Raw genomic sequence first — 24,123 nt, forward strand, 5'->3', positions numbered from 1 at the left:
AACCGCTGCTCCAACCACAACAACAGCCGATCCAACCACAACCCCTGCTGCATCCACAACAACCACTGCTCAAATGACGACCTCTACAACCTCCCCTCCAACCACAACAACTGTCACTCCAACAACAACAACCGCCTCTCCAACCACGACCACAACACCCGCTGCTCAAACTACGACAACAACAGCCGCTCCAGTTACGACCACAACAACAGCCGCTCCAGCTACCACCACAACAACCCCCCCTCCAACCACAACCATCCGCGCTTCAACTACAACCATAACTACAGCAGCGCCAACTACAACCATCCCTCCAACTACCACCACAACAACTACCCCACCAACTACCACCACAATAACCACCCCTCCAACTACCACCACAACAACCACCCCTTCAACGACTACCACAACCACCGCCCCTCCAACAACCACCACAACAACCACTCCTCCAACTACCACCACAACAACCACCCCTCCAGCTGCAACCACAACCACCCTCCCTCCAACGACCACCACAACAACCACCCCTCCAACTACCACCACAACAACCACCCCTCCAGCTGCAACCACAACCACCCCCCCTCCAACGACCACCACAACAACCACCCCTCCAACTACCACCACAACAACCACCCCTCCAACGACTACCACAACAACCACCCCTCCAACTACCACCACAACAACCGCCCCTCCATCCACCACAACAACAACCGCCCCTCCGACCACCACAACAACCATCCCTCCAACTACCACCACAACAACCACCCCACCAACTACCACCACAATAACCACCCCTCCAACTACAACAACCACTCCTCCAACTACCACCACAACAACCACCCTCCCTCCAACGACCACCACAACAACCACCCCTCCAACTACCACCACAACAACCACCCCTCCAGCTGCAACCACAACCACCCTCCCTCCAACAACCACCACAACAACCACCCCTCCAACTACCACCACAACAACCACCCCTCCAACGACCACCACAACAACAACCCCTCCAACTACCACCACAACAACCGCCCCTCCATCTACCACAACAACAACCGCCCCTCCAACTACCACAACAACGACCGCTCCTCCATCTACCACAACGACAACTGCCCCTCCAACTGCCACAACAACAACCGCCCCTCCAACTTCGACCACAACAAGCACCCCTCCAACTACCACAACAACTGCCTCTCCAACTACTAACTGACCAAAGTAGGAAATTTATCTTCAATTTATTGTTTGTGTGCAGCCATGACCTTATTTTTCAGACAATGAAAACACAATGGTAACTTTAAGTAAGGCGTTAAGTGACTCATACCAGGTCTACAACTGATATACACAGAAGCTAACACAGGATGGTCTGTAAGGTGTTAATAACAGTATGGGAAAGCACAGTCATGTCTACCTATTATGTATATGTAAGATTCATTTATTGGGAAAAGGATGCTAAGGTGGGAACTGCCAGGCAGGAGGCCTAGAGGAAGACCGAACAGGAGATATATGGATGTAGTGAAGGAGGATATGAGGTTAGTTGGTGTAAGAGAAGAGGATGCAGAGGATAGGGGTCGATGGAGACGGATGACTTGCTGTGGCTACCCCTGAAGGGAGCAGCCGAAAGGAAAAGAAGATACCGTGCAGAATAGTTCATTTTTATGACCAAACATGATAGCACATTACATGTTGCTCCCTGAGGTTAAATTGAGAAATGCCTGTATAGAAATCCACAACACTTCAAATGAAAAATGACACTACGATGACTTGTTTATTTGTGGGATTCCAATGAAAACACATTTATTTCAAAAACTGCAATGCATGTATGAATTTTATTTTTGCATCATTTGACAAAATGTTGTACAGCTGAATCTACCCTGTAGACTCTCCTCTCAATCTACACTATATCCCTGTGGTCCCATTGATTCGAAGCAGGGATAGGGTGTAGCATATCATCTTCTCTCATATTTGTGAGGGGTTTATGGTCTCTGATATGGTCTTTACATTCTATATACAAATGTTGTTACCTTTGTTGGAAGGACTAGATTTAGTTAATGTATAAGTATAACATCATAGCTGTACCTCTAGTTTAGACATCAGTGTTTGTGACATTGGAAGCAATAGTAATTTGACTCCATATCACAAAGTAACTTTGTATATTCTGAATAAACACTACAAAGGAATGTTACCTATTACTGTGTGTGTTGTGTTTTCAATTATTCTAGCGTGTTTTACTGTAATGCTGCTGTGACATAACAATTTCCCAGTTTGGGATCAATAAAGTATATCTATCTACCTACCTGGTCTCATCATTCACATGACAAAGTTTGTTTGAAATAGTTTGAAAGCCTTACCCAAGAAGACACATTTACACAGAAGAGGCGTAAGAGAGAACTATGTGCCACTACTGTAAAGGATTAGATTTTAGCTTGTCAGTCTATAAGTATATATATAAGTATAAAATCAGTATTCAATGTTTGTGTCATCCGAAATGTTTCCCATGTTATCTCCCCATTCAGTTTTTACAGCGCTGATCCCAAATGTAGACCAAGGGATTTTCACCAACCTGTCGGGGAACAGCATTTGTATGTACAGTATGTGTATGTAAGTGAATACGAGCACCATTTTGTCCATTTTGTCCATACTTGTCAGAAACATTGTTCAGGGGTCCACATGGGTTTTTCATTTCATTTCATATTTTTATTTGCTTTACCAAATGATCGTAGTGGGACATGAATGGAACCAAAGCTAGCTCTGTTGTGTTAAAAGGCTTTATTCACAATTTGATTTCAATTATAAAATAATATAGATAACCATGAAAATGTCAACAACCGCCTTAGATTATAAGAAATACAGAATGTTTACTTCTAGTATATTAATATACAGTAGTTGCTCAAAAGACAATGCAAAACTAGGAATTCAGGATGTAAGAATATGGAGTCCCAGTAGCAGTCAAAATGACTGAAATCAGAACAGGTACATTGCTCCATGGATGAATGTCTTACCTTGAAACATGTAAACATGATATGAGAATACTGTGTGTGTGTCAACAATTTGTCCTTACATTTCATTCTGTCTGAGTAAACTCTGGCTAATTAAGTCACATTCTCTCTGAACACATCACTGTACTCATAACTCCTGACCAGAAGTAATTTAAGTCCTCAACTGTTTAGTAAACTGAAGGTCCAGACAACTCAATGACCAGGATTTGTGAGTAATAAACACCCCTGTTGATGTGGAAGTGGTTTCTTCAACTTAGTTTATCATGTAGATTATAAGGGATTTCTAGATTTTTCCCTGATGTTTTTAGAGAACTCAATATAGCTATGTCTTTGAACAGGACCCAGGCTTAAGATTCAAACACACATTCTTGCCAAATAAACTGCTCACGGTGCAAAACGTATACTTCAACTGTGAGTCATACTTCCTGAAGTCCCATTCAACAAGACATGAGGCACCCACCTCATTTATTTGACATCATCTTTTGGACATACATCCCTCCTCTCCACGCTCGCTCTCGATGTGTGCAAATCTGAGGGCCTCCTGCATGGCTCTGCCCAGCAGCACCAGCAGATCCGTGGCTCCCGCCACTCCTCTCGGCAAGAAAAGCTCCAGAGCACAAGTGGAAACATAAGGCAAACGTGTTCTTGACATGTTCACATCCTGGAGAGTGAATTCAGAATGAGGGCAGTTGATACTGGTGAGAGATGTTCTTATTTTATTCCTAATTAAAGCAAAGTGACAAAGACGCAGTCCTTCATGTAATTATGTAATCCTAGATCTAATGCGGTAAACATGAAGCCCATATTAGAATATTATCCAACCAGAAGATATTGAGTCACATTTTTAAACATGGACTAGAGCAGTATAACAGTTTATTAATCTTGGGGAGCACTAGTGACAGACACTAACCTGGCAGTAAAAACGTAGAGCTATCCGTCTGGGGAACCCAAGAGGAGGAAGACTGTCGGCTCCTGTGATGAAGGCGAGGAGCTCCTCGAAGGAAAAACCTGCCTGAATATCTGAGCACAGGGAGTAGAGCTGTCATTGCATTCTCACAGTATTAAGTTGACATCATGATTAAGCCCAGCGTACGCTTATTCACTGGTGAATTTTGTGATTATATGCTTGTAGTTTTGCTGTACTCTTTGTGAGGCACTTCTCTCCTGCCACTCTGTATTAAGAATCATCTGTTTCTCTATTTCTCTGTCTCCTCTTGTCTTTCCATCCTTACCGGCAACCATGGTGAGGACTCTTTCCCAGTGCCCTGCTGTTGCTTCCTCCTCTGCCCGGAGTCTGCTGTCTGGGCAGCTGAAGGAGATAGTGAAAAGCTCTCTGAACTTCTCAAGGGTCAGAGGTCGCCGCTTCACACTCGTCATCAATGGTATGAATGTCTCCCAGTGGCACTCTACAATGTCCCACAATCCACCACAGCTGTTCAGCCCCTCTGTGAACTGGGAGATCATACTGGCCACCCTGAAGGACAGCAGATGGAGTCACTCTGATAAGCTTGATATGAAAACACTAAGACATGGCTGCATTTAGTTCTTCTGACTGTAGGAGATTAATTGATAAAAACTACCATCCACATGTATCATCCTACCTGTGATATATGTAGTGTTTGACCAGCTGGGTATAGATAGCAGGCATCTCATCAGAACTGGCAGAATTGATTCCAGGGATCCCACACTTTGCCACCCAGTCACACAGACTGGGAGAAAGCAGCTTAACATTCGTGCAATTCTGCAGCTATGGGGGAGATCAAAGAAGTCTGATTGTGAATATATTATCTAAACCACTTGTTTCAGTCCAAAGTTTAGTTTAAATATAGGACCTGTGTGTGTGTGTGTGTGTGTGTGTGTGTGTGTGTGTGTGTGTGTGTGTGTGTGTGTGTGTGTGTGTGTGTGTGTGTGTGTGTGTGTGTGTGTGTGTGTGTGTGTGTGTGTGTGTACTACCTGTTGCAGTCTGATCTGTGTTTTGGCATCAACAATGTCAGTCCAGCAGAAATCTTTCAATGAGAGACTCTGGCCACACATCAGCTGTGGCAACAGGAAACAGAAGAATGAACATTGTATGTACGTATGGCCTTTTCCTTTTTTTTGACACCAAATATAAACATTCATCACTGTGTAATTCTGCTGTAACACAAGGTGGATTAATTATTATTGTTTTTCTGGTGCAGAAGACTGTACACATTTTCTGAGTCGGAGGAAACAAGCAACTGGGAAGCCATGGCAAGTTTTATATTTTACACAAATGCGTGTTCTGAATTTGATCTATCCAAACTACTGATAGCACTGATCTGCCACCCAGTCCGACTTCAGGTCTACAGCCGAGTGTTTCAGTCAAGAGCAATCATGGCAGGACCATTAACCAACATGTTTCTGATGCTGAGGAAACCCACCAGGGTCGGCACAGGATTCAAACAAGCAAACGACAAAAATCACCAGAATGCACCAACTTACAAAGAACATTGTCAGTGACCTGGTACTGGTGAAAATTTCCTCAAAATGATGGAAATTTGTAAAAGGAAAAGTCTTCTTCTTAGTTTTCTGACACATATCAGAATTATTGGTGTTAACATGGAAAAAATGGCACTGAATTACCATCAACTTGCCCACAGTCAGGGCAACAACAAGGAGAGAAATATAAATGTGTTCTGTACTTGCACCTAATAGAGTTGATGTAAAAATTCCGATGTCATTTCACAATGCTCACACAGATTGTTGTCTAGGGAGGCGCACAACAAAGTTATTGGCAAGTTTCCAGAATATTCCAGTAAACCCCAGTGAATATGCAGCAATGCATTGTTTTGTCTACCAGTGCTGCTCCACTGCTGTCATACTCTAAACTGAAGGGCAGTTCCCTTGACACCGTCAGTCATCAGAATGTTTTAAAATGTAATTGGACACCTTGAAAAGTGTAGCATTACCAATGCAATGGACATAAAACCCATACATTTGTGGTAAAGTAATTGTATAATACTCATTTATTTGTCAAAATATAATGATTTCAGGATAAATTATGGCTTAACTTGGTCACTGACATTGTATTTTGTAAGTTAGCATGACGACAAGCCTGTAAAAGCTGCTCTAATAAAAAAAACTCCACACACACTCGCACGTTAACTGGCACTCTTCCAGAGCATTCCATTCTCTCCTTTAAAACAGATATATGCAAATAACCTGGTAGAGTGCAGGGTGTAGACAACAAGGACCAGGCCCACCCTGAGCCAGCGACCAGCCAATCAGAACACCTGCTTCGTAATACCTCCTGTCTTCCAGAGCTGCGAGGTCATAGGTCAAAAGCTGGCGCCCTGGGTGACCTTCAAAGATAGACGTTTGCTGTAGCTCCAGCAGAGACAGCCTGGAAAAGACATATTTCCTCAGTGATTCATATCGCATACCTTGTGCTTTAGTGATCTGAGGATGAGTTATTTCTTGCTTGATAGCTTTGTCAAATCTTTTTATACAGCCTCTGATGAAAGCTGCAACTCTAGTTAATATTTCACATTAACTTGAGTAAAGGGTTAACAGCTTAGTTAGACTGCACAGCTACTTCAGGTTTACAGCAAATACGCTTTAGCTGAAATATGAGAGAGACTATTGTAACCTGAAGAACTCCCTGAGAGGTCCCTCATGGCCGTCCGTCTCCTCTCCACTGAAGGAGATGATGGGCGTCGCTCTGAAGCAGAAGTCGGGCCTCCTCACCACGTTCAGAGCACTCTGGAGGAGGTCTCGCCTTCTCACCTGGATGTAGGTTTTGGCATCTTGATCCGTATGTTCTTGTCGAAATAGCTTCAGGATGGCGTCTTGCTCAAAGGTGAACTACAACAACAGTAAGGGAGTGTTAATATGTTGCACCTGTATTGAATCAAGGACACCAAGAAGCAGATTGGTTGAGGAGGATATAGAGTACATTATTACATTACATTACGATTTTATCCAAAGCGACTTACATTACATTACCACCCTTCGCAGAGGGGGGAGCAATTGAGGGTTCAGTGCCTTGCTCAGGGGCACCTCGGCAGGGGCTCGAACTGGCGACCTTCCAGTTCCCAAGCGGAAGCTCTACCCACTGAGCTACTGTCTCCCTATAAACACTAAACACTATCCCCTGTAGAATAACAGACCCATTGCAAACACTGTAGGGCAGTGGGTCTTTCCCCGCTAAATGTGATGCTAATGGAAGCCAGAAGTAGTTGCTGCTAATGGCCAACCAGTCACAGAGGTTCAGAGAAACTGCTTTGGATGACTGCAGATATACAAATGCAGTCCCAAATGTGGCTACTTTAAACTTCAAATGAGGAATGAGGGTTCTCCTTTGATAATGAAGTTACATTGTAAGTATTTCTGCATTTGATAAGTAACCTCATCTTCGTCCTTTTGAACCTGTGTCTGCTCCCTCAGCTGATCCTCTTCATCAGCACTCGCCTCCACACAAAACTCCTCCCTGAAATGAACACACACACACACACACACACACACACACACACACACACACACACACACACACACACACACACACACACACACACACACACACACACACACACACACACACACACACACACACACACACACACACACACACACACATTTTACAGTGCAAATAAACCTTAAATTTACTTACATAATAGATTTCTTCATGAAAGAACTCTATTAGAATTGTTTCTGTCTTACCTGTTCACCACAGGTGTTTCACATGCTGACCAGTCAGATTCTGTCTGTTAGGAGAAACATACAAACAAAGAAATGGCAGATTCTATCACAATCACAACAATGTAGGCTTCTCACGCAGGTTGAAATGGTTCAACTCACTGCTTCTTCATGCATGTAGTCAGCTCCTGTAGTGCTGGTGTCCCTCTGTGTTGTGTCTTTGCATTTAAAGTTCAATGAAGTCCATTGCTTCTGAGATCTTAATCATTACCATTTATCATGAGGTTCCCTAATAATAATTGCCACTAACACTCATATTGTAAGCAATGTATTGTAGAATCTGTAGAAATGCAGTTAGTTTCTAAAAAACAATGAGTCAGACAATCTTCTTTTTAATCTTTTATCTAAATTCCTATAAGCACCTAATTACATTTTTGACTGCATTTAGTATTGGACCACCCAAGCCTTTTGCCAGAGCTTGAATTAGGAAGTCCTGACGTCTAATGACAGCAGACGCAATGACAAAATCAAAACCAGAAGAGAAGTAACCTGAGCAATAGCCAGAAATAGCGAGAGCTGCCGTTGTTTACCTGAAGGTAGTCCTGGTTGCTGAGGATGTACAGGGGGCCATGCAAGGAAATCATGAGGACCTGCTCTCCAGTCCAGCCCTCTGCAGGTGTGTCAGGGACAAACAGAACCCTTGACCCTTGCAGACACTGCACAGCACAAACACCATTAGACATTCAACAGTTGATCAGATGTATGTTGGTAGGTTTTGTTGGATGTGATGTCAAAACATAACCACTATGTAATCTTTAAATCAACCTACACGTAATGCTAATTATGATATAATTTTCAGGTAATTAGTTCAGGAATGGAGGGACCAGATAAGATCCTGATGCTGAAGGTTTACGATTCTTACAGTTTCTTGCATGGACACATACCTGAAGATATGTGAAGGTGAAGTTTTGTCCTGCACGTTTTACAAACTGCCCTCGAAAGTGCACAGCCAGCCGACTCCCCATCTGATTGGCTGACCAGCTGCAGTCGATGGTGATGCGAGCAATCATTCCCATGGTGACCAGAGCGGCTCTATCTTTGCCTCTGGGAACGGTTTGCCTGCAAGGGATAGCAGGGGTTAATGTATAAGATAGGATCTGCAGCTTAAGACCACACACGCTCATTTACCTGTCCTGCTGTGCCAGGTAGTGTGCCCTGGGGAGACAGACTACATCTTTGACCACCAGCCCTGTTTTTGCAGGAGCCAGTTTCTTCCATTTGAGGTGTCGAGATCTGTTTGCCGAGGCTCCCTCACCGGGCTGGAACACACAGGGCAGCGTCAAACAAATAGGGGATTACCTCCGTGGATGCACAAAGCAGACTGAAGAGCGACTGTTCAGCTCTGCAGAAGACATCCCACAGACAATAAGGAGGACAATGGACAATTAATGGATTACATTGACTGATGCTCTCAAACTAGTTTCTTAGAAAGACCCTCAATAAGTTATTATACTGCCATCTGAACCAGGCTGCAGGAAATACCAGCAAAAAAGCCCAGAGGAGGCTCACCGTGGTCATGATAGAGGGATGATCTGACTTTATCGTCACTAGCTCACTCTCAGACACTCTGAATGGAGGAAACACCTGCAGCAAGGGGAGAAAAACATGGACATTTGTAGAACATGGTGTAAAGTAAACACATTTCTACACAGAGGCTTTCAAATTCACCAACCTCCATTTCTATCTCTATATCCTCTTTGAAGCTTGGGAGATGGGCACAGTCTTGGCCCTCTGCCCTGATGGAAGTCACTTTTTGGAACTCCACTTTTTGGGGATGTGGTTTGGGCTGGGGAAGGTCCTGGGGGTCTGGATCCTCTCCACACTGGGGAGGAGGATCCAGAGGATGCGTGAGGTAATTCTGCAGATGGGAACGAGCACATAAATCGGCTTGATGGGTGGCATTTATTGATTTTGTGGTATTTAAGATAGATGATTGACGAGATCAATGACAAGATTTCAATGAAATTGAATACCATGGCAACGCAGCTTTATGATTTCTTCCATCTCATCTGGAAATCATTAATTAACCTGACCAAATTTGACTTCATATGAGTTATCTTCTAAATAAGCAAGGCACAAGCGAGGATACAAACCTTTAAACCCAAACATTTCTGTCTCATATGCCATAACACCATAACGTTTGCTGCACTGTCCTAACTTTCTGCTACCGACTGCTGGTGACTTAGTCTTAATACAGAACTGAATGGTTGTCCAGGTAAAAAAATTCTTTAAAGTTTTTGATTATTTTTTTAAACTGTGCTCTGCCCACAATTCAGCGTTGTACAAACTTTCAGAAAAACTGTCAATAAAGTTTGAGCCTTGAAACAACTAAGTAAAAATAGATAATAGACTTTGAGGTCATAACGAAACAAAGATGTGCCAGATGCGTCTGCATTTTGGTTACTTGTGCAGTTTTTGTGATCATATTGAGGTTTCACATCTTGCAGAAAGGGAGTTTTATATGTTATTGTATTTTTCTTCTTCACTACAAACCTGTGAAAAGCATTGTTCCTCCTGTTTTGGCACGACAACACAGGGCTCCTCTGAAGAGAATAATTCCATCTCAATGTGCTCTGTGACGGCCAGCACTGCCGGCCTCCTCTCCCTCATCCTCTTTGCTACAGTGAAAATGAGTGCTTTCCCTCCTGTAATTCTTACTTTACCTCTCTGGTGAACCTCTCTCCTTTCCTCTTTACTTTGAATTTTTTCTCGAATCTGTCGTTCTCTTTAATTCTTCACCTCACTTCTGTGACTGATTTCCTTTATACTTCTCCCTCTCTCTTTCCTTTCTAGTTCTTCCAAACAGCAGAACCTCCACTAAAATGCTGAAGCGTTGGTGTCCTTACAGACTTCTCAGCAGCTGGTCTCTTACCTCAATCTGAGCACTATCAGAATGCACAGGCCTGATTGGCTGGAATGTGTGTTCTCTGGCTGTGACTAGTTGAGAGGTACGATGCTGTGCTGTCATTGGTTGAGACGTCTGTTAAAAAGCTCTGGTTGGTTCCCCAGCTTCTTTACTGTTTCAACGCATGAAGGTTTAGAGTACTAGTTTCATGCTGGTGTGAGTATTTTAAGTGTTTAACATTAATGAATTTTCTTTCAAGCACGAATACATTGTGTGGCTGGGAGGTTATGAAAGGCCATAGCCACTACACTGAATGAATGATGACATTAATCCGCCCCTCTTCACACACTCACTCACTCACACACACACCTTGGGAACTGTTTGATCATCAAACCCATGATTGAGTCACTACTCGCACTACTGGGGAAAACTTTGTCCCCAGAGGAAGAAAAAGAAGCGTCAAGTTTACCAGATTATTAATATCATTCTGCTTCAATATTATACCAAAATATAAGCATGATTGTAGTTTTATGGCATTTAAATTATTGAAAAATTACAATTTATATGATACTTACGTAATCACATTAGCATCAAACTAAATCCTTGTAATGACAATAAACAGAAATGTGGAGACAAATTGGAGAGTTTAGACTACAATGCTAACGCATTAAGGACTTCATTCAGGAACCCACATGAAAGTAAAGTCTCACCACTGATAGCAGTATTGACCATGTTTGACTGATAAGCAGCCCAAAGTAAGATCAATTAATTTGTGTCACACAGGACAGAATGTTTCCCGATTTTTTGTTCAAACAGCAGATAGACCTCCTGATTGACAAAATGAGTCAAGTTTGCAGGCTTAAGCAGGAGCCCAGATACACCAGAGCGATCTACAGTTATCTTATCATGTGCTAAGGTCCAGACTGAAGCTTTGTCATTGTGCTCAGCGTTACGGTGGTGATGCAACACTGCCACATTTCTGTCAATAGTTTGTGTTTGCCTCCTGTTCACACAGTGAAGACAATTTACAACCACCCCCTCATGACCCAATGACTTTCACAATGACAAGATGAAGGAATTTAGTGAAAAAAAAGGTCACGCCACGATTTTAACAGAGTGATTTATTTATAGAGTCGTGTCACTCTTCACAAATTGCAACTTTAAGTTAAATGTTATCAAATGCATTAAAACAAACGTAAGAAAATTAAATACATATCACAAACTTCAAATGATGTGCAACACTAAACTAATCTTCATTATTAATATCAGCTTCATATATTAAATCTTGTGCAGAACCGTGCAGGCCTTTAGTTTGGCTTCTGCACATCAGCAGTAAACACTCGTAAAACTTGAAATGCTTGCAGACTCTCACTGGAATGTGCTGGAATGCTGCTTTGTCCTCCAAACAAGTGAACTAAACAAAACAAGAGAACATTCAAACTCTGTACATGATTGTCAGAAGTTAAGACATTATTAATCTTTGCCTGTTCCAGTGTGCTTATATGAATGCATGTGTCCTGTATTATCCGTGTGTGTGTGTGTGTGTCAGGCCAGCTGGTGTCTTTGGGTACAGGTCAGCAGATGAGGCAAGAAGTACAACGCAGTACCGTCATCCGGTAACAGCTCCAGGAACTCGACTGGGTTCATCTCCATGGCAACCACTACCAGGGTCTCTGTTGGTATGCAAATGACTTAAAACTAAGTCAACTTTACTTTATTTACAAGACAAAAGCAGTCAGCTGACAGAGGCGTCTCTACCTTTGAGGGCAGCCAATAGGATGCTGTTGTCTGCAGCAGCTCTCGTCCTGCTACAAAGCTCCGGGAGAAGCTTCTGCCACCATAACGCCTGACAAGACGGGATGGGGAAGACAGGACAGGTAAAGCAGGACAGGACATGACACGACAGGACAAGACAGGGCAAGACATGATGGGAAGGGTCAAGAAAGGTCACAAAGGAAGGCAGGGCAGGAGAAGACAGGACAGGACAGGACAGGACAGGAGAGGAAGGGACGGGATGGGAAAGGGCAAGGCAGCACAAGACAAAACAAGACAAGACAAGATTAATGAATGCATGGAGGGACAGACAAGTCTCGTTATCTCCAGTCGCATTTAAAGCTTCAACTTGCGACCATCTGTTCTTTGTCCCGCAAAAATCTATTAGGAGTCGATCAATATCTTGATCAGGAACTGAACAATTAAAAACAAAAGATACATTACATATACAGTGACATTACAGCAATTTGGACTATAAATTAAATACGTTTCAATTACGTCTGCTACTGGAAACACACCGTGTGTATGTCTTGTAAGTGGTGGTTGGCGTAGGCGATGATGGCGTGAGGGCACCGGTCCAACAGTTTTTCGATGCCGCCGTCAAACTGTTCCCCTCTGGTGGCGCAGAGGAGGTGCAGACTGAAGCCCCATAAGGTTTCATCTGACAGGCGCTCCAACAGGGGGGCGACTGAGCCCACCGACAGGGACGGACCGCATAGGAGAGACTGGAGAGTGAGGGAGGGGGGGGGAAGTGAATCTTTTATTGGTAGAATATGCAGATTCGTTTGTCTGAATGTAAAATGGATTACCTGCAGTTTGAGTAGCGCCTCCTGGTGTCGGGAGCTGATGGCGTGAACTGGAGTGAGAATAGCGAGCCAAGGGAACAGGGCGCCGTAATGTGAGCACGAGTTAATCTGACGCGGACAGAGAGAAGCAATTATCAAGACAAACATCCTAAACAATTTTGATTGTATTTAAAATAAATTAGAAATGAATGAACAAATCATGGAAACCCCCACTTTCCCCACTCGGTGAGACTTTCAAGACTGTACCAGATCGTCGGAGTTCTTCAGCGACCTGCCGTTCTGAGGTGCACGGCGAAGGTCTTGGCGCGCATCGACAGGCGCGTGCGTCAGCCGGTCGATGTAGACGGAGGACAGTCTGAAGAGAAGCTCCTGGATGACGACTTCCTGAGATGAGGCCATGAGAACGGCCTCCCAGAAATCCACCAACAAGCAGTCCTCACAGCCCAGCTCCTGGACACACACACACACACACACACACACACACACACACACACACACACACACACACACACACACACACACACACACACACACACACACACACACACACACACACACACACACACACACACACACACACAGTATTGCAATATTTTCCATTCATTTAAGGACAAAACAATGTTGCCATAATTTCAGTGATGTCATGATGGTACTTCAAAATGACAAAATGAACAAATAATGATCATCCTGTCTGTCGTTTGCTGATCTTAAATTATCCTAAACCTGCCACCTGAAAAGGAGAGAAGTGGTGCAAATTATCACATTTCAGTTCCTCCATTCCTTAACCACACACACCCACACACACACCAAGCAACATCGCCACACACACACACACACACACACACACACACACACACACACACACACACACACACACACACACACACACACACACACACACACACACACACACACACACACACACACACACACACACACACACACACACACACACACAGAAAGACAGCTTGTTGTTAAGGAAGTAATCTCAGGTAAAGTACTATTGTTTGTACTTTCAACAGTGGTGCTGGAAAGTGAGAGATAACTTCACAACTTCCTGAAGATCACTTAGAGGAAGTTTTATAAACCGTCAACTATTATACTGCACTTCCTTTAACTGAGGGCAGGTAAACACACACACGTTGACACACCGTGAAAACACTATCAGCCTGTTCCAGCTGCACTTTGTTGTTCTCGTGCAGCGCCACCATGGCCGCCACCAGTAGTCCAGGTTGGGAGCGTGTGAGGTGACGAGCCAGCGCCGTGGGATGCACGATGTGTGTGCGCTGGTCACCGCTTCCACTGTGCAGCAACAGTCTGGACTCCTCGATGAACCCGTACACCAACAGCATCTACACACACGGAAAACAACACACTCTTTTACACCCGAATGGATTCACCTGAGGACACAGGAAAGTCCAAATATCGTCAAAGTCACGTAAAAGTTATCTGCACCCCTCCACATGCGCGCGTGCAAACCCACACACACACCACCCCCTCCCCCTCTAACCTCAGTGTGCCTGTCCATCAGTTGTGTATACTGCAGGCTGTCATCCAGGCGCAGGGCCATGGCTGCCATGGTGATCGTCAGCGGCACCGACACGCCAGCTGTTTCCTCCACGTGTTGCAGCCGTTGCAGCACCAGTGCGGGGCTGGCGTGCAGCATGACGGGACTGGCACACACGCCCACAAGCTGCGAGGGCTCCGATTGGCTGAAAATTTCAATGACTTCATCGGCTACTTCCTGCAGGGAGACAATTTCACAATCTCTCACTCATGGTTTTGATACACTGGATACATGAGTGATGAAAGAAGCGAGAGAATCCAGGCTAAATATTGTCACAAATGCTCCAACAAAACAATGTCAGTGACCAAGACACAATGTCCCCTCCTGATGTTTGCTTGTACCTGACTGAGGCTCTGGTCTGCATCTTCTAAGAGGAAATGCTTCAGGTAAAACAGGAAGCCTGGGCCATAGGTATAAGGGCTTCTGGGCAGGGGGCGGTTCCTGGTGATGATATCCGTGACTGACAGACCAGACATCCTATAGTAGGGCAAAGCCAGGTGGCAGTCCTTCTGTCGGCCCCTTATAGAATAGAATAGAATAGAATAGAATGGGCAAATATTGTGGAAAATCAAAGCACATTATCACCTCAACAATCTTCGACAAAAAATGTGGTGAGGGATCAATATCTGTTACCTGCACAAACTGAAACCCCCTTAACTTCCCATTCAATACTATGGGTGACATTACATGTGCATTAAATGAAAAAACCTCAAGGAGTAATTCAACTACATTCAATCTTAAATCAACCTAATTCGAAATTTTAGGCTGTGGGAGGTGTTGGTGTGTGTACCTGCTGAAACTGTCTCCCAGCTGGGCACAGTTCTCTCTGAAGGCCTTCTCTAGTTGCTGTCTCTCGGCCTGTCTGTCTGTCTGCGGCGACACCGCCTGGCTTTCTGCATTGTCCCGTCGCTGGTCTGCAGGCTGAAGTAAGGAGGTGAGGAGGAGGAGGTGAGCTTCACTGAGGAGGTGACGGCAACCTTGGGCCTGTGGGTCACTCTCTGCATAGCTCTGGCTGTATTCAACCTGACACACACAGACACACACACACACACACACAATTCATTTTTGCAATCATCCTCCATCATTGTGGACATGAATGCAAGAAACACACAAACATTCAGACTGATTGGAGTCAGTAAGTGTGTGTTACCATCTCGTGGTACAGACTGATGGGTGAGACCATGTCCACCACGTAGAGGTTCCAGCCGTGTCCTGCACTGCTGGTCTCTTTGGGGAACGAGCCTGTCCACTTCCTACTCCTGGGGTTCACACAGAGTCAGCCAACGGGAAGTTAGAAACCACACAAAGAATTTGGCTGATGCCCATCAAGGACTAAGATGTAAATGAATGACTGATGTGACGCTGCCTGCACCTGCACTGTGTTCAAAGGGAACTTCTGGCTTCACGTCAAATAATGTCAATGTGACATAAATGTGACATCAATAAATCAGATAGAAAATGTTTGGGAACAATTAGCATGGAGCTCCACGCCCTGTCACAGTGTTGTTTATCATGGAGGCCACGCCCTGTTGCCCTTGCTAACTCTTCAGACATGCTGCCAGTCTTTGTCTTTGACAATTTTTACTCTACATCAGTTCTGGTATCATGATTTCGGTACTGATCAAACACTCTTAAACACATCAAGTACAAACAAACAGGATAATGAGCATTAACGTCAATGAAGTTAACAAATATGTTATTTTAGCGACACTTGTTATGCGTGAGAAGCTGTCCAAACTACTCGACGACAACAAAGAACAACCTCTCAGCTATAAGTACAACACTAAACCATAGCACACAACCAGACAAATGGTTAATGAACTGGATTGTTATTGAATGTGTGCCTTTGTGTGTTCACATGCCTTAGAGAACCCAATGTGATTAGTCATTGAGCACGCACACACACACACACACACACACACACACACACACACACACACACACACACACACTGAGGGCAGTTAGGCAGGTTATGATTGGGGGGAATTAAGGGAATAAACCAGGAAGTGATGTCACTATTAGACCAAGCTGCAGGGTCAAACACAAACTGAACGGAATATAAATGTATTTAATATGGTTTCTACAGAGGAAAATACCTTAGAATATACCCCAAAAATACGTTTGTTCAAGTTTTCCCCAAATAATTGATTATTGTTCATTTTAATGCTTCAGGTCGATGCAGTTGAATTAGCACCTTTCAAAATCTATGTACTGCAGCATCTTTACCATGTGTGTATTGTTTCATGGCTTTGCGTAAGAACTATAGCAAAGTCATTTATCATCCAAACTGATACAGGCACAACAGCACCGCCTAGTGGGCACGTTACAGCAAAACGGTTTTTATCTCTGACGCTCTCAGTTGAGATGAATGCGACAGAATACTGACAACCGTCAATAAAAGTGAGAGCAGGACTCCATCTGCATACGTACATAGAAGAAGTTTTCCAGCACAATCATATGGAATCCTGCTCCAACATTTTATGGTGGCCACACGTGTTCACACGCTAACACAAACTCAGCATGTGTCCATATGTTTCAGTATGTCTCCAAATTACATATATATTGTCACAGTGTTTCTCATGTCTCAGTGTGTCTCAGCATGTCTCCATATGTCTCAGTGTGTCTCAGTGTGTCTCAGCGTGTCTCAGCATGTCTCAGTATGTCTCATTGTGTCTAAGCATGTCTCCATATGTCTCAGTGTGTCTCAGTGTGTCTCAGTGTGTCTAAGCATGTCTCCATATGTCTCAGTGTGTCTCAGCATGTCTCAGCATGTCTCCGTATGTCTCATGTCTCACTGTGTCTAAGCATGTCTCCATATGTCTCAGTGTGTCTCAGCATGTCTCCATATGTCTCAGTGTTTCTCAGCATGTCTCAGTATGTGTCATGTCTCACTGTGTCTAAGCATGTCTCCATATGTCTCAGCATGTCTCCATGTGTCTCAGTGTGTCTAAGCATGTCTCCATATGTCTCAGTGTGTCTCAGCATGTCTCAGTGTGTCTCAGCATGTCTCCATATGTCTCAGTGTGTCTCAGCATGTCTCAGCATGTCTCATGTCTCAGTGGGTCTCAGTATGTCTCAGCGTGTCAGCGTGTGTGTGTGTGTTGTATTGCAGCTTGGCCTTTTAGTGGCAACATGGGGTTTTTTTTTTAGGGGCAGGGGCTTCTTACAGAAAGGGGCGTGACAGAAAGCTCTCCAGAGCCGGTGTGGATGCGGGGTCGATTCCCACCGCCAGGAAAATACCAGCCAGCTGTTCTCTCAACTCGCTAAAATAACAACACAGTCAACTTTCATTAATGTGTAGATTATAAATGAGATATCTCGAGCATTTGTGCGTCGCCGATGAATTTATGTACAAGCGTGTTTTTTTGCTGTGTATAGCGTGTGTGTGTGTGACGTACAGGCTCCTGCGCTGTGTGTTGCGTTCAGTCCTGACTGGTGCGTCGGTGTCGGCGGCAGACAGCAGGACAACGTGCCGCCCGTAGACGCACACCGTACGCAGGCCGATGAACAGCTGCATCCTGAGAGCGCACACCTCCATGCTGCAGAGAGGACAGGCCTTCACACACACACACACACACATATACGTACACACGCACAGACAGGTGAGTGTCAGAATGTCACTTTCATGGTCGAGGATCATTAGTTAATGGACTGTCATACCCTCATGGTGGTGTCGATGTAGGGGTCTTCAATTCTGGCTGCTACTGCTGCACAGCGCACAGTGAAGCACTGCAATGCACTCCTAACACACACACACACACACACAAATATCTAAACACAAACCTGTAAGAACCAGCGAACTTATAAGACTAAAAATGTTTCACATCTAAAAAATAGGCAGAAAGACAAGAGAAATCTTAAGTGACAATAAAGCAAAACATTCAACATTCAAATTCCTGAAGGTTTCTCTTGAGGAAAATCCAGCGTGCAGGCGTACTTGGTAATGACGTGCAGCAGGTGGTCCGATAGCACCGCCTCCAGAGCCTTCTCTGGATACCGATAGGTGGAGAGCAGCTCAACCGCACCCCTAAGGCTGTACAGGTAGCCGGTGGTGGGCAGGGAGAAGAAACAGAAGAGGCATGCTGGCTCGTCAACACACGGTGACTGGCTACCTGAGGGAGAGAGAGAGAGAGAGAACACAGAGAGAAGAGAGAGACAACAGAGAGAGAGAGAGCTCATCTTGAGAAGCTGTCAAGGGAATCAAGACTGATGGAAACGAGATGGCGTTCATTAAAGATTATATAAAAAGAACTATATATGTGAAGTTAGATGTAGTACTCACTGGTGAACAGTGGGTGGAGCTGTAGGGAGTGGAGATGAGTTTCCTCCACACTGCAGCCGTGGGAAAAGTCTGGAGAAAAACGCCTACAGAAGGGATATCGCACACACTAAGCACAACCCAAGCATTGTACCTGGCATGAGCGTTTCACACACACAGAAACGTGCACACGCACACGCGCACACACACACACACACACACACACCTATGGAGCACGTAGGACAGTGCGTATTGTCCGCTGTCCGTCTCCAGCCCAGTCTGTTCGATTGTGACGGAGATGCCACAGTCTCTGGCTCGGTCGCCAAGCAACTCCTGGTGTTTTGGCAACACCAGAAAATCTGCCGGGTCTTCAATGTAATCTGTGAAAATGACACACACACACACACACACACACACACACACACACACACACACACACACACACACACACACACACACACACACAGTCTCAGTTTAAAACTCATTGGAAAAGATGATTCACGAGAAATAATAGCTTAAGTAAGGTTCTTCTTCTGTAAATTTGTGTGTGTATATTGTTACCAGCTTCGTTTTTGTCCTCCGATTCTTCCAGGCTTTTCGGGTCAGATGTCGCCTTCAGCTTTAGCACCAGCACCTCCAGGTCTGCCTGCACTGCCACATATCCTGCACACAGCGCCACCTGGTGGAGTAAGAGGAGAAGAGGAGTCGCTTTCTGATCAGTAAGATATTTCAATGAGCTTCCAATTGCCATTTTGGAGGAGGGACTGAGATACTGACATCAAGAGATAAAACAATCAGATGAGATGATGATGAGGATGATGATGATCACATATTAAACAAATGGAGATATCAATCAATGAATAAATAGAAATCAATAGAAAGTCAGACTGAAACACGTTGAATGTACCTGTTTTGGTGTAATTTCAGGGAGATGCAGGATGATGGAGCGTTCAAAATCCAGGATGGACAAATTGGGGTTTACATTAGAACTCTGACCTGGAAGCAGAAACCCAAAGTTTACCCATAGTTTTCCATCTGGACTCACATCCCTCACCTTTGAACGGTGGCTCGTAAAGCACATGTGGTCGTGTTTTATGTGAGTTAAAAGTGATAAAAGTTGAATCACAGGCTGTAAAAGGAAGACAACTGAGAGCCATTTCCTCTGTCAGCCAAAGCCACAACGGACAACTGACTTGGAAGGTGTGCACCCGAGTGTTGTTCTTCTAATAATTCTAATTTCAATAATAAAACATTCAAATGTATTCTTTTGGCAGCATTACTGAGAACTTTTCACCTGTGTTCTGCAGGACATCCAGGTTTAACTAGAAAGTGAGACACGTTCCTTCTTTCCTGAACTTACCTTGAGTCGGACTGGAGCTCTGCTGAGTGTTTGGCCAGGGGCTCTGAATGTTCTGTGGATTCTGCTCGTATCCACAAAAGATAAATAACATCCACATCATAAATAAGTCAAGATCTGATGCAGAAAATACAGCTTCTGAATTATGTACCACTTTTGATATGTTCATACTTTGTAAGGTCTCAGATGTAGATATTAAGTCAGACTAGCAGATGTTTAAGGACCCAAAGGCAGCGTGATGGTAATGTAAATATACCAAACTCTTCTCACCAGGTTCTGCTGGTTCTGTCTCCTCAAATTGAACAGAACCAGGGTGTTCCTGCAGCCAACCAGAAGGTCGCCTGTTATCGAGCAACACGCCACCGCGACAGGATGATCAGACAGCGGGACCTCGATGATCTCCGTCTGAAGTCCGCCCCGCACAGATGCCCCGCCCAGCGGGTGGCCCAACAAGCGCACCGCAACACGGGCCTTCTCCTCCGCCTGAACGGAAGATGAGAAGTGAATACTGAATTATAAATACAAGCTGGAAAACTATTTCAGATGATCGCTATAGCGCAACCATTTGGAAAATAAAGGTTTGTTTTGAATAAAATGTGTTTACAAAAGAAAGTAACCATATAAAACCATAGACAGGTAAGTATGTACCTGGTAGCGCCAGTTGGTGTAAACTCTGAGGTAGGTGGCACTGTTCTTTTCCTCAATAGTCACAAGGTAGTCACCTGGATGTATGGGAGAGAAGGGTTGACAAGTCGTAAATGCAATGCATTTTTACATGTAAAAATATAAATAAAAGATACTGTAAGTCAGCGTAAACTGCCTCATATTGATTTACAGATTTAAACTTTATTTCTGTTTCTTATTCCATTTTTATCGGTAAAACTTTTACCTATGTTGCTGTGCTGAATGCTCTTCACGGTGCCCATGGTGGCAAAGCGACAGAGCAGAGGGCAGCCCGCCTGATCCAGACTGTAGGCCTCCACCTTGGTTCAGTTCAACACAACACTGTCAATGGCGTGCATTGTATGTTTACATTGCTATGTTGGCATGTTTACTTCCTGGATAAGGATAATAACATTGAACTTTCATCAGTCTCTTGTATCTCCAGAGTTCCAGGTACAATTTGTGGTGATTCAAGTTTGGGTTACAACTACGTTTCTGTGTTTACATCAACCAGGAGCCTGAAACTGATGTCAGCCCTGAAAACAACATGAAACATACTTATATATAAGGATAATAAGGATCTTCATTGTTAAAGTATAATTTTACACCTTGCTAACTTTCTCATAATTATGCGATTATTAAGTTCTCGCACTACTGAAGGGGAACTACTGACTGCTGTCTCTTCCGTGCTCCCAATTATAAATCATATCCAACATATTCATGACATGTCTAACTATGTAGAACTACAATGAAACCATGGTATTGCCATAAAAGTATACACAAATCCATCTAACCTTGCATCCTCCAGCAGCCACCACAAACAGAGCTCCACCTCCACAGCAGACCAATCCAGGCTCCTGCTCCACCTGAGACACAGCAGCATGGAAAGTGGCTTGAGAAAACCATGACACAATAAATCAATTAAATAAACAATAAGAAAAGCTGAAGCAACATTACACACACCTGTACGATCTGCTGCGAGGTGAAAGGGTGACAGTTGTACACGTGCACCATGTTTACTCCACTTGTGACTGATAACAAGCTGTCAAATGGTGCTATAACGATGGTAGATCCATAAATCCAACCACAGTGTGTTCAGGGTTCCTTTGAGGCTTCATTCAGCAGGATACCTACCAGCAACCAAAACAAATAAACTCAAAATATGAACATGTCACACAATGCCCATCATAGTACAGGCAGTTCTAATGTTAAATCAGTGGAAAGTATTGAAATAAGATACAACAAAGTGAAACAAACAACACAGATGTAACAAAATAAACTCTCCATACAAATAAGCACTATGCTAGGGCGTGCGTGTGTGTGTGTGTGTGAATGAATGTGTGTATGTGTGTGTGAACAGTTCTAATCGATATCACATGCTGCAGTCTTGTGAGCAGCATCAGCAGTAGCAGTCCCACCCTGGATTAGCATTTTTTACGACCCGTTCGTTAACATTCTCCAGATAAAGTGATGCCATTTCTACTGAGAATGCAAAAACAGTACTTTAAACTACCTGATAAACAGCTTTATATCCTGTTCCTTCTCCTTATCTGGCTGAGTTCGAGTGTCGCTTCAGTTCATCGATTCACGCTGCAATGCAGGAAGTGAAACGTCAACCACAACAACAGAGGTCCCGCCTCCTCCGCATTTTGATTGGTTCATGTTCCTGCTAGTACTATATCAGACGTTTTGATTGGCATTATCAAACGTAAGGCTGTGTTCGTATCTGTTATATTTCCAAAATTTTCGGCTGCAGCAACTGCGACATAATAAATATTTTTTTATTTAAGCTTAAATGTAAAATGTGTCAGTTTTGATTGAAACAAATAAAAACGAAATAAAAAAACAGCTACAAAAAAGCGAGGGGTTCGCTTCATTCTACTTCCGCCTTCGCTTCGAATCAGAGCGCCCCTTCGGAAATGCTCCACACTTTATTTAACACTTTACTATGTAACAAAGGCATGTATACATTTTTAAATAATAAACATTTAACACATTTTAGGTTTAAAGGCATATATTTACAATCTTGCATTTTCTTTATTAGACGAATATTATTTTTGCGATACACAACGGGTTTAAAATCCCAATAACTACGTGCGTCTACTTACATAAGACATTTTTTTTAATTGTCCACACAATTAAACTTGAGCCATAATTTGTAACTTTCTTTTAAATGTAAAAGTGCCCGCATATTGTATGTGGAAAGTGGCTACATGGTGACAAATAACCTTCATTTTATCTCTTTTTTTGTAGTATGTTCGCTAGTATGTCCAAGCTCCAGATACGTTCTTGTCTTAATGCTGGAAAGAAACCACTCAGACAGACACGACGAAGAAGAAGAAACACATGAAGGACACGTGTGAATCTGTCCTTCGGTCTGATAAATCCATATTATGGATTACCTGTTTCAACTTTTTTTGTATTTGTGAGGCAGAAAAGAGTTGTTTTGTGTTTTTGTTCTCCACCGAGGAGCATGAAGGAAACGTATGATGGCGTATTACTCTTCACTTTTTAGTAAGAAATGACGGAAAACTCACAAGCGTGGCAGCAGTAAGATCAGAGATGGTTTTAAAATGTGTTTAATTTACATCTTGCTAGTGTAATTACCACAAATGACCACACGGGGGCACACATTGACAAAAATAAAAGCCATTCGTGGACACACACCGAGTATTTTGCATTGAAGTGCCTGGAAAATGAGAATTTATCGAATTTATTAGGACTATCAATGAGGACAGTCAATATTGTGTTGACTTTTAGGGATATACCTAATAAATTCATGCACGAAATCAGGTTTACTATATGTTTAATCCACAATACCTTGTGCTTTAGATGACCAACATGGATCCCACAATGATTAAGAGGAGGTAGATCAATAAAGCATCTCAGAGAGATGGACTTCGCCTAGAAAGAGCTATAAAAGTGCGTCTAGAACTCTGGATGAGGACGAGTCAGGAGTGAAAATAAGAATAAATATTAGGAAATGTAGGGACCTTTTATCCCTTATTGATTAGTATGGGAAGAAAAAAACAATGAGACACTTACTACTGAAAGTTACACATGAATGACTTAGAGAGTTTGAGCACAAGTGTGTGATGCTTTCATGAACCTGACGAGAGAGGAAATCGCGTTTTGTTGGAAAAGA

At 43.6% G+C, this 24,123-nt stretch overlaps 1 protein-coding gene across 2 annotated transcripts; it reads right to left on the bottom strand.

Moving 5' to 3' along the window:
- Positions 1-11,671: 11,671 nt before the first annotated feature.
- hps3 (HPS3 biogenesis of lysosomal organelles complex 2 subunit 1) lies at positions 11,672-22,595 on the bottom strand. 2 transcript variants are annotated; one of them, XM_076154488.1, is made up of 25 exons: positions 22,492-22,595; positions 21,942-22,108; positions 21,773-21,844; positions 21,205-21,298; positions 20,964-21,037; positions 20,586-20,798; positions 20,319-20,379; positions 19,866-19,954; positions 19,520-19,637; positions 19,185-19,338; positions 18,983-19,065; positions 18,638-18,812; positions 18,361-18,442; positions 18,099-18,256; positions 17,868-17,963; positions 15,851-15,959; positions 15,491-15,723; positions 15,042-15,219; positions 14,644-14,877; positions 14,285-14,485; positions 13,380-13,583; positions 13,137-13,241; positions 12,846-13,052; positions 12,313-12,400; positions 11,672-12,227 (listed from the first exon to the last, which is right to left on the bottom strand). In XM_076154488.1, the coding sequence occupies exons 2-25, from the start codon at positions 21,990-21,992 to the stop codon at positions 12,100-12,102; spliced, it is 3,207 nt and encodes a 1,068-aa protein (XP_076010603.1). In that variant the 5' UTR covers positions 21,993-22,108; positions 22,492-22,595; the 3' UTR covers positions 11,672-12,099. The 2 variants fall into 2 exon arrangements, with proteins under 2 accessions (XP_076010603.1, XP_076010604.1); XM_076154489.1 differs by lacking the exon at positions 17,868-17,963.
- Positions 22,596-24,123: the final 1,528 nt, after the last annotated feature.

The sequence above is a fragment of the Genypterus blacodes genome, unplaced genomic scaffold (assembly GCF_046128005.1).
Source record: "Genypterus blacodes isolate CSIRO-AG114 ecotype Tasmania unplaced genomic scaffold, CSIRO-AGI_Gbla_v1 ptg000062l_1, whole genome shotgun sequence".
In the NCBI taxonomy this organism is placed as follows: Eukaryota; Metazoa; Chordata; class Actinopteri; order Ophidiiformes; family Ophidiidae; genus Genypterus; species Genypterus blacodes.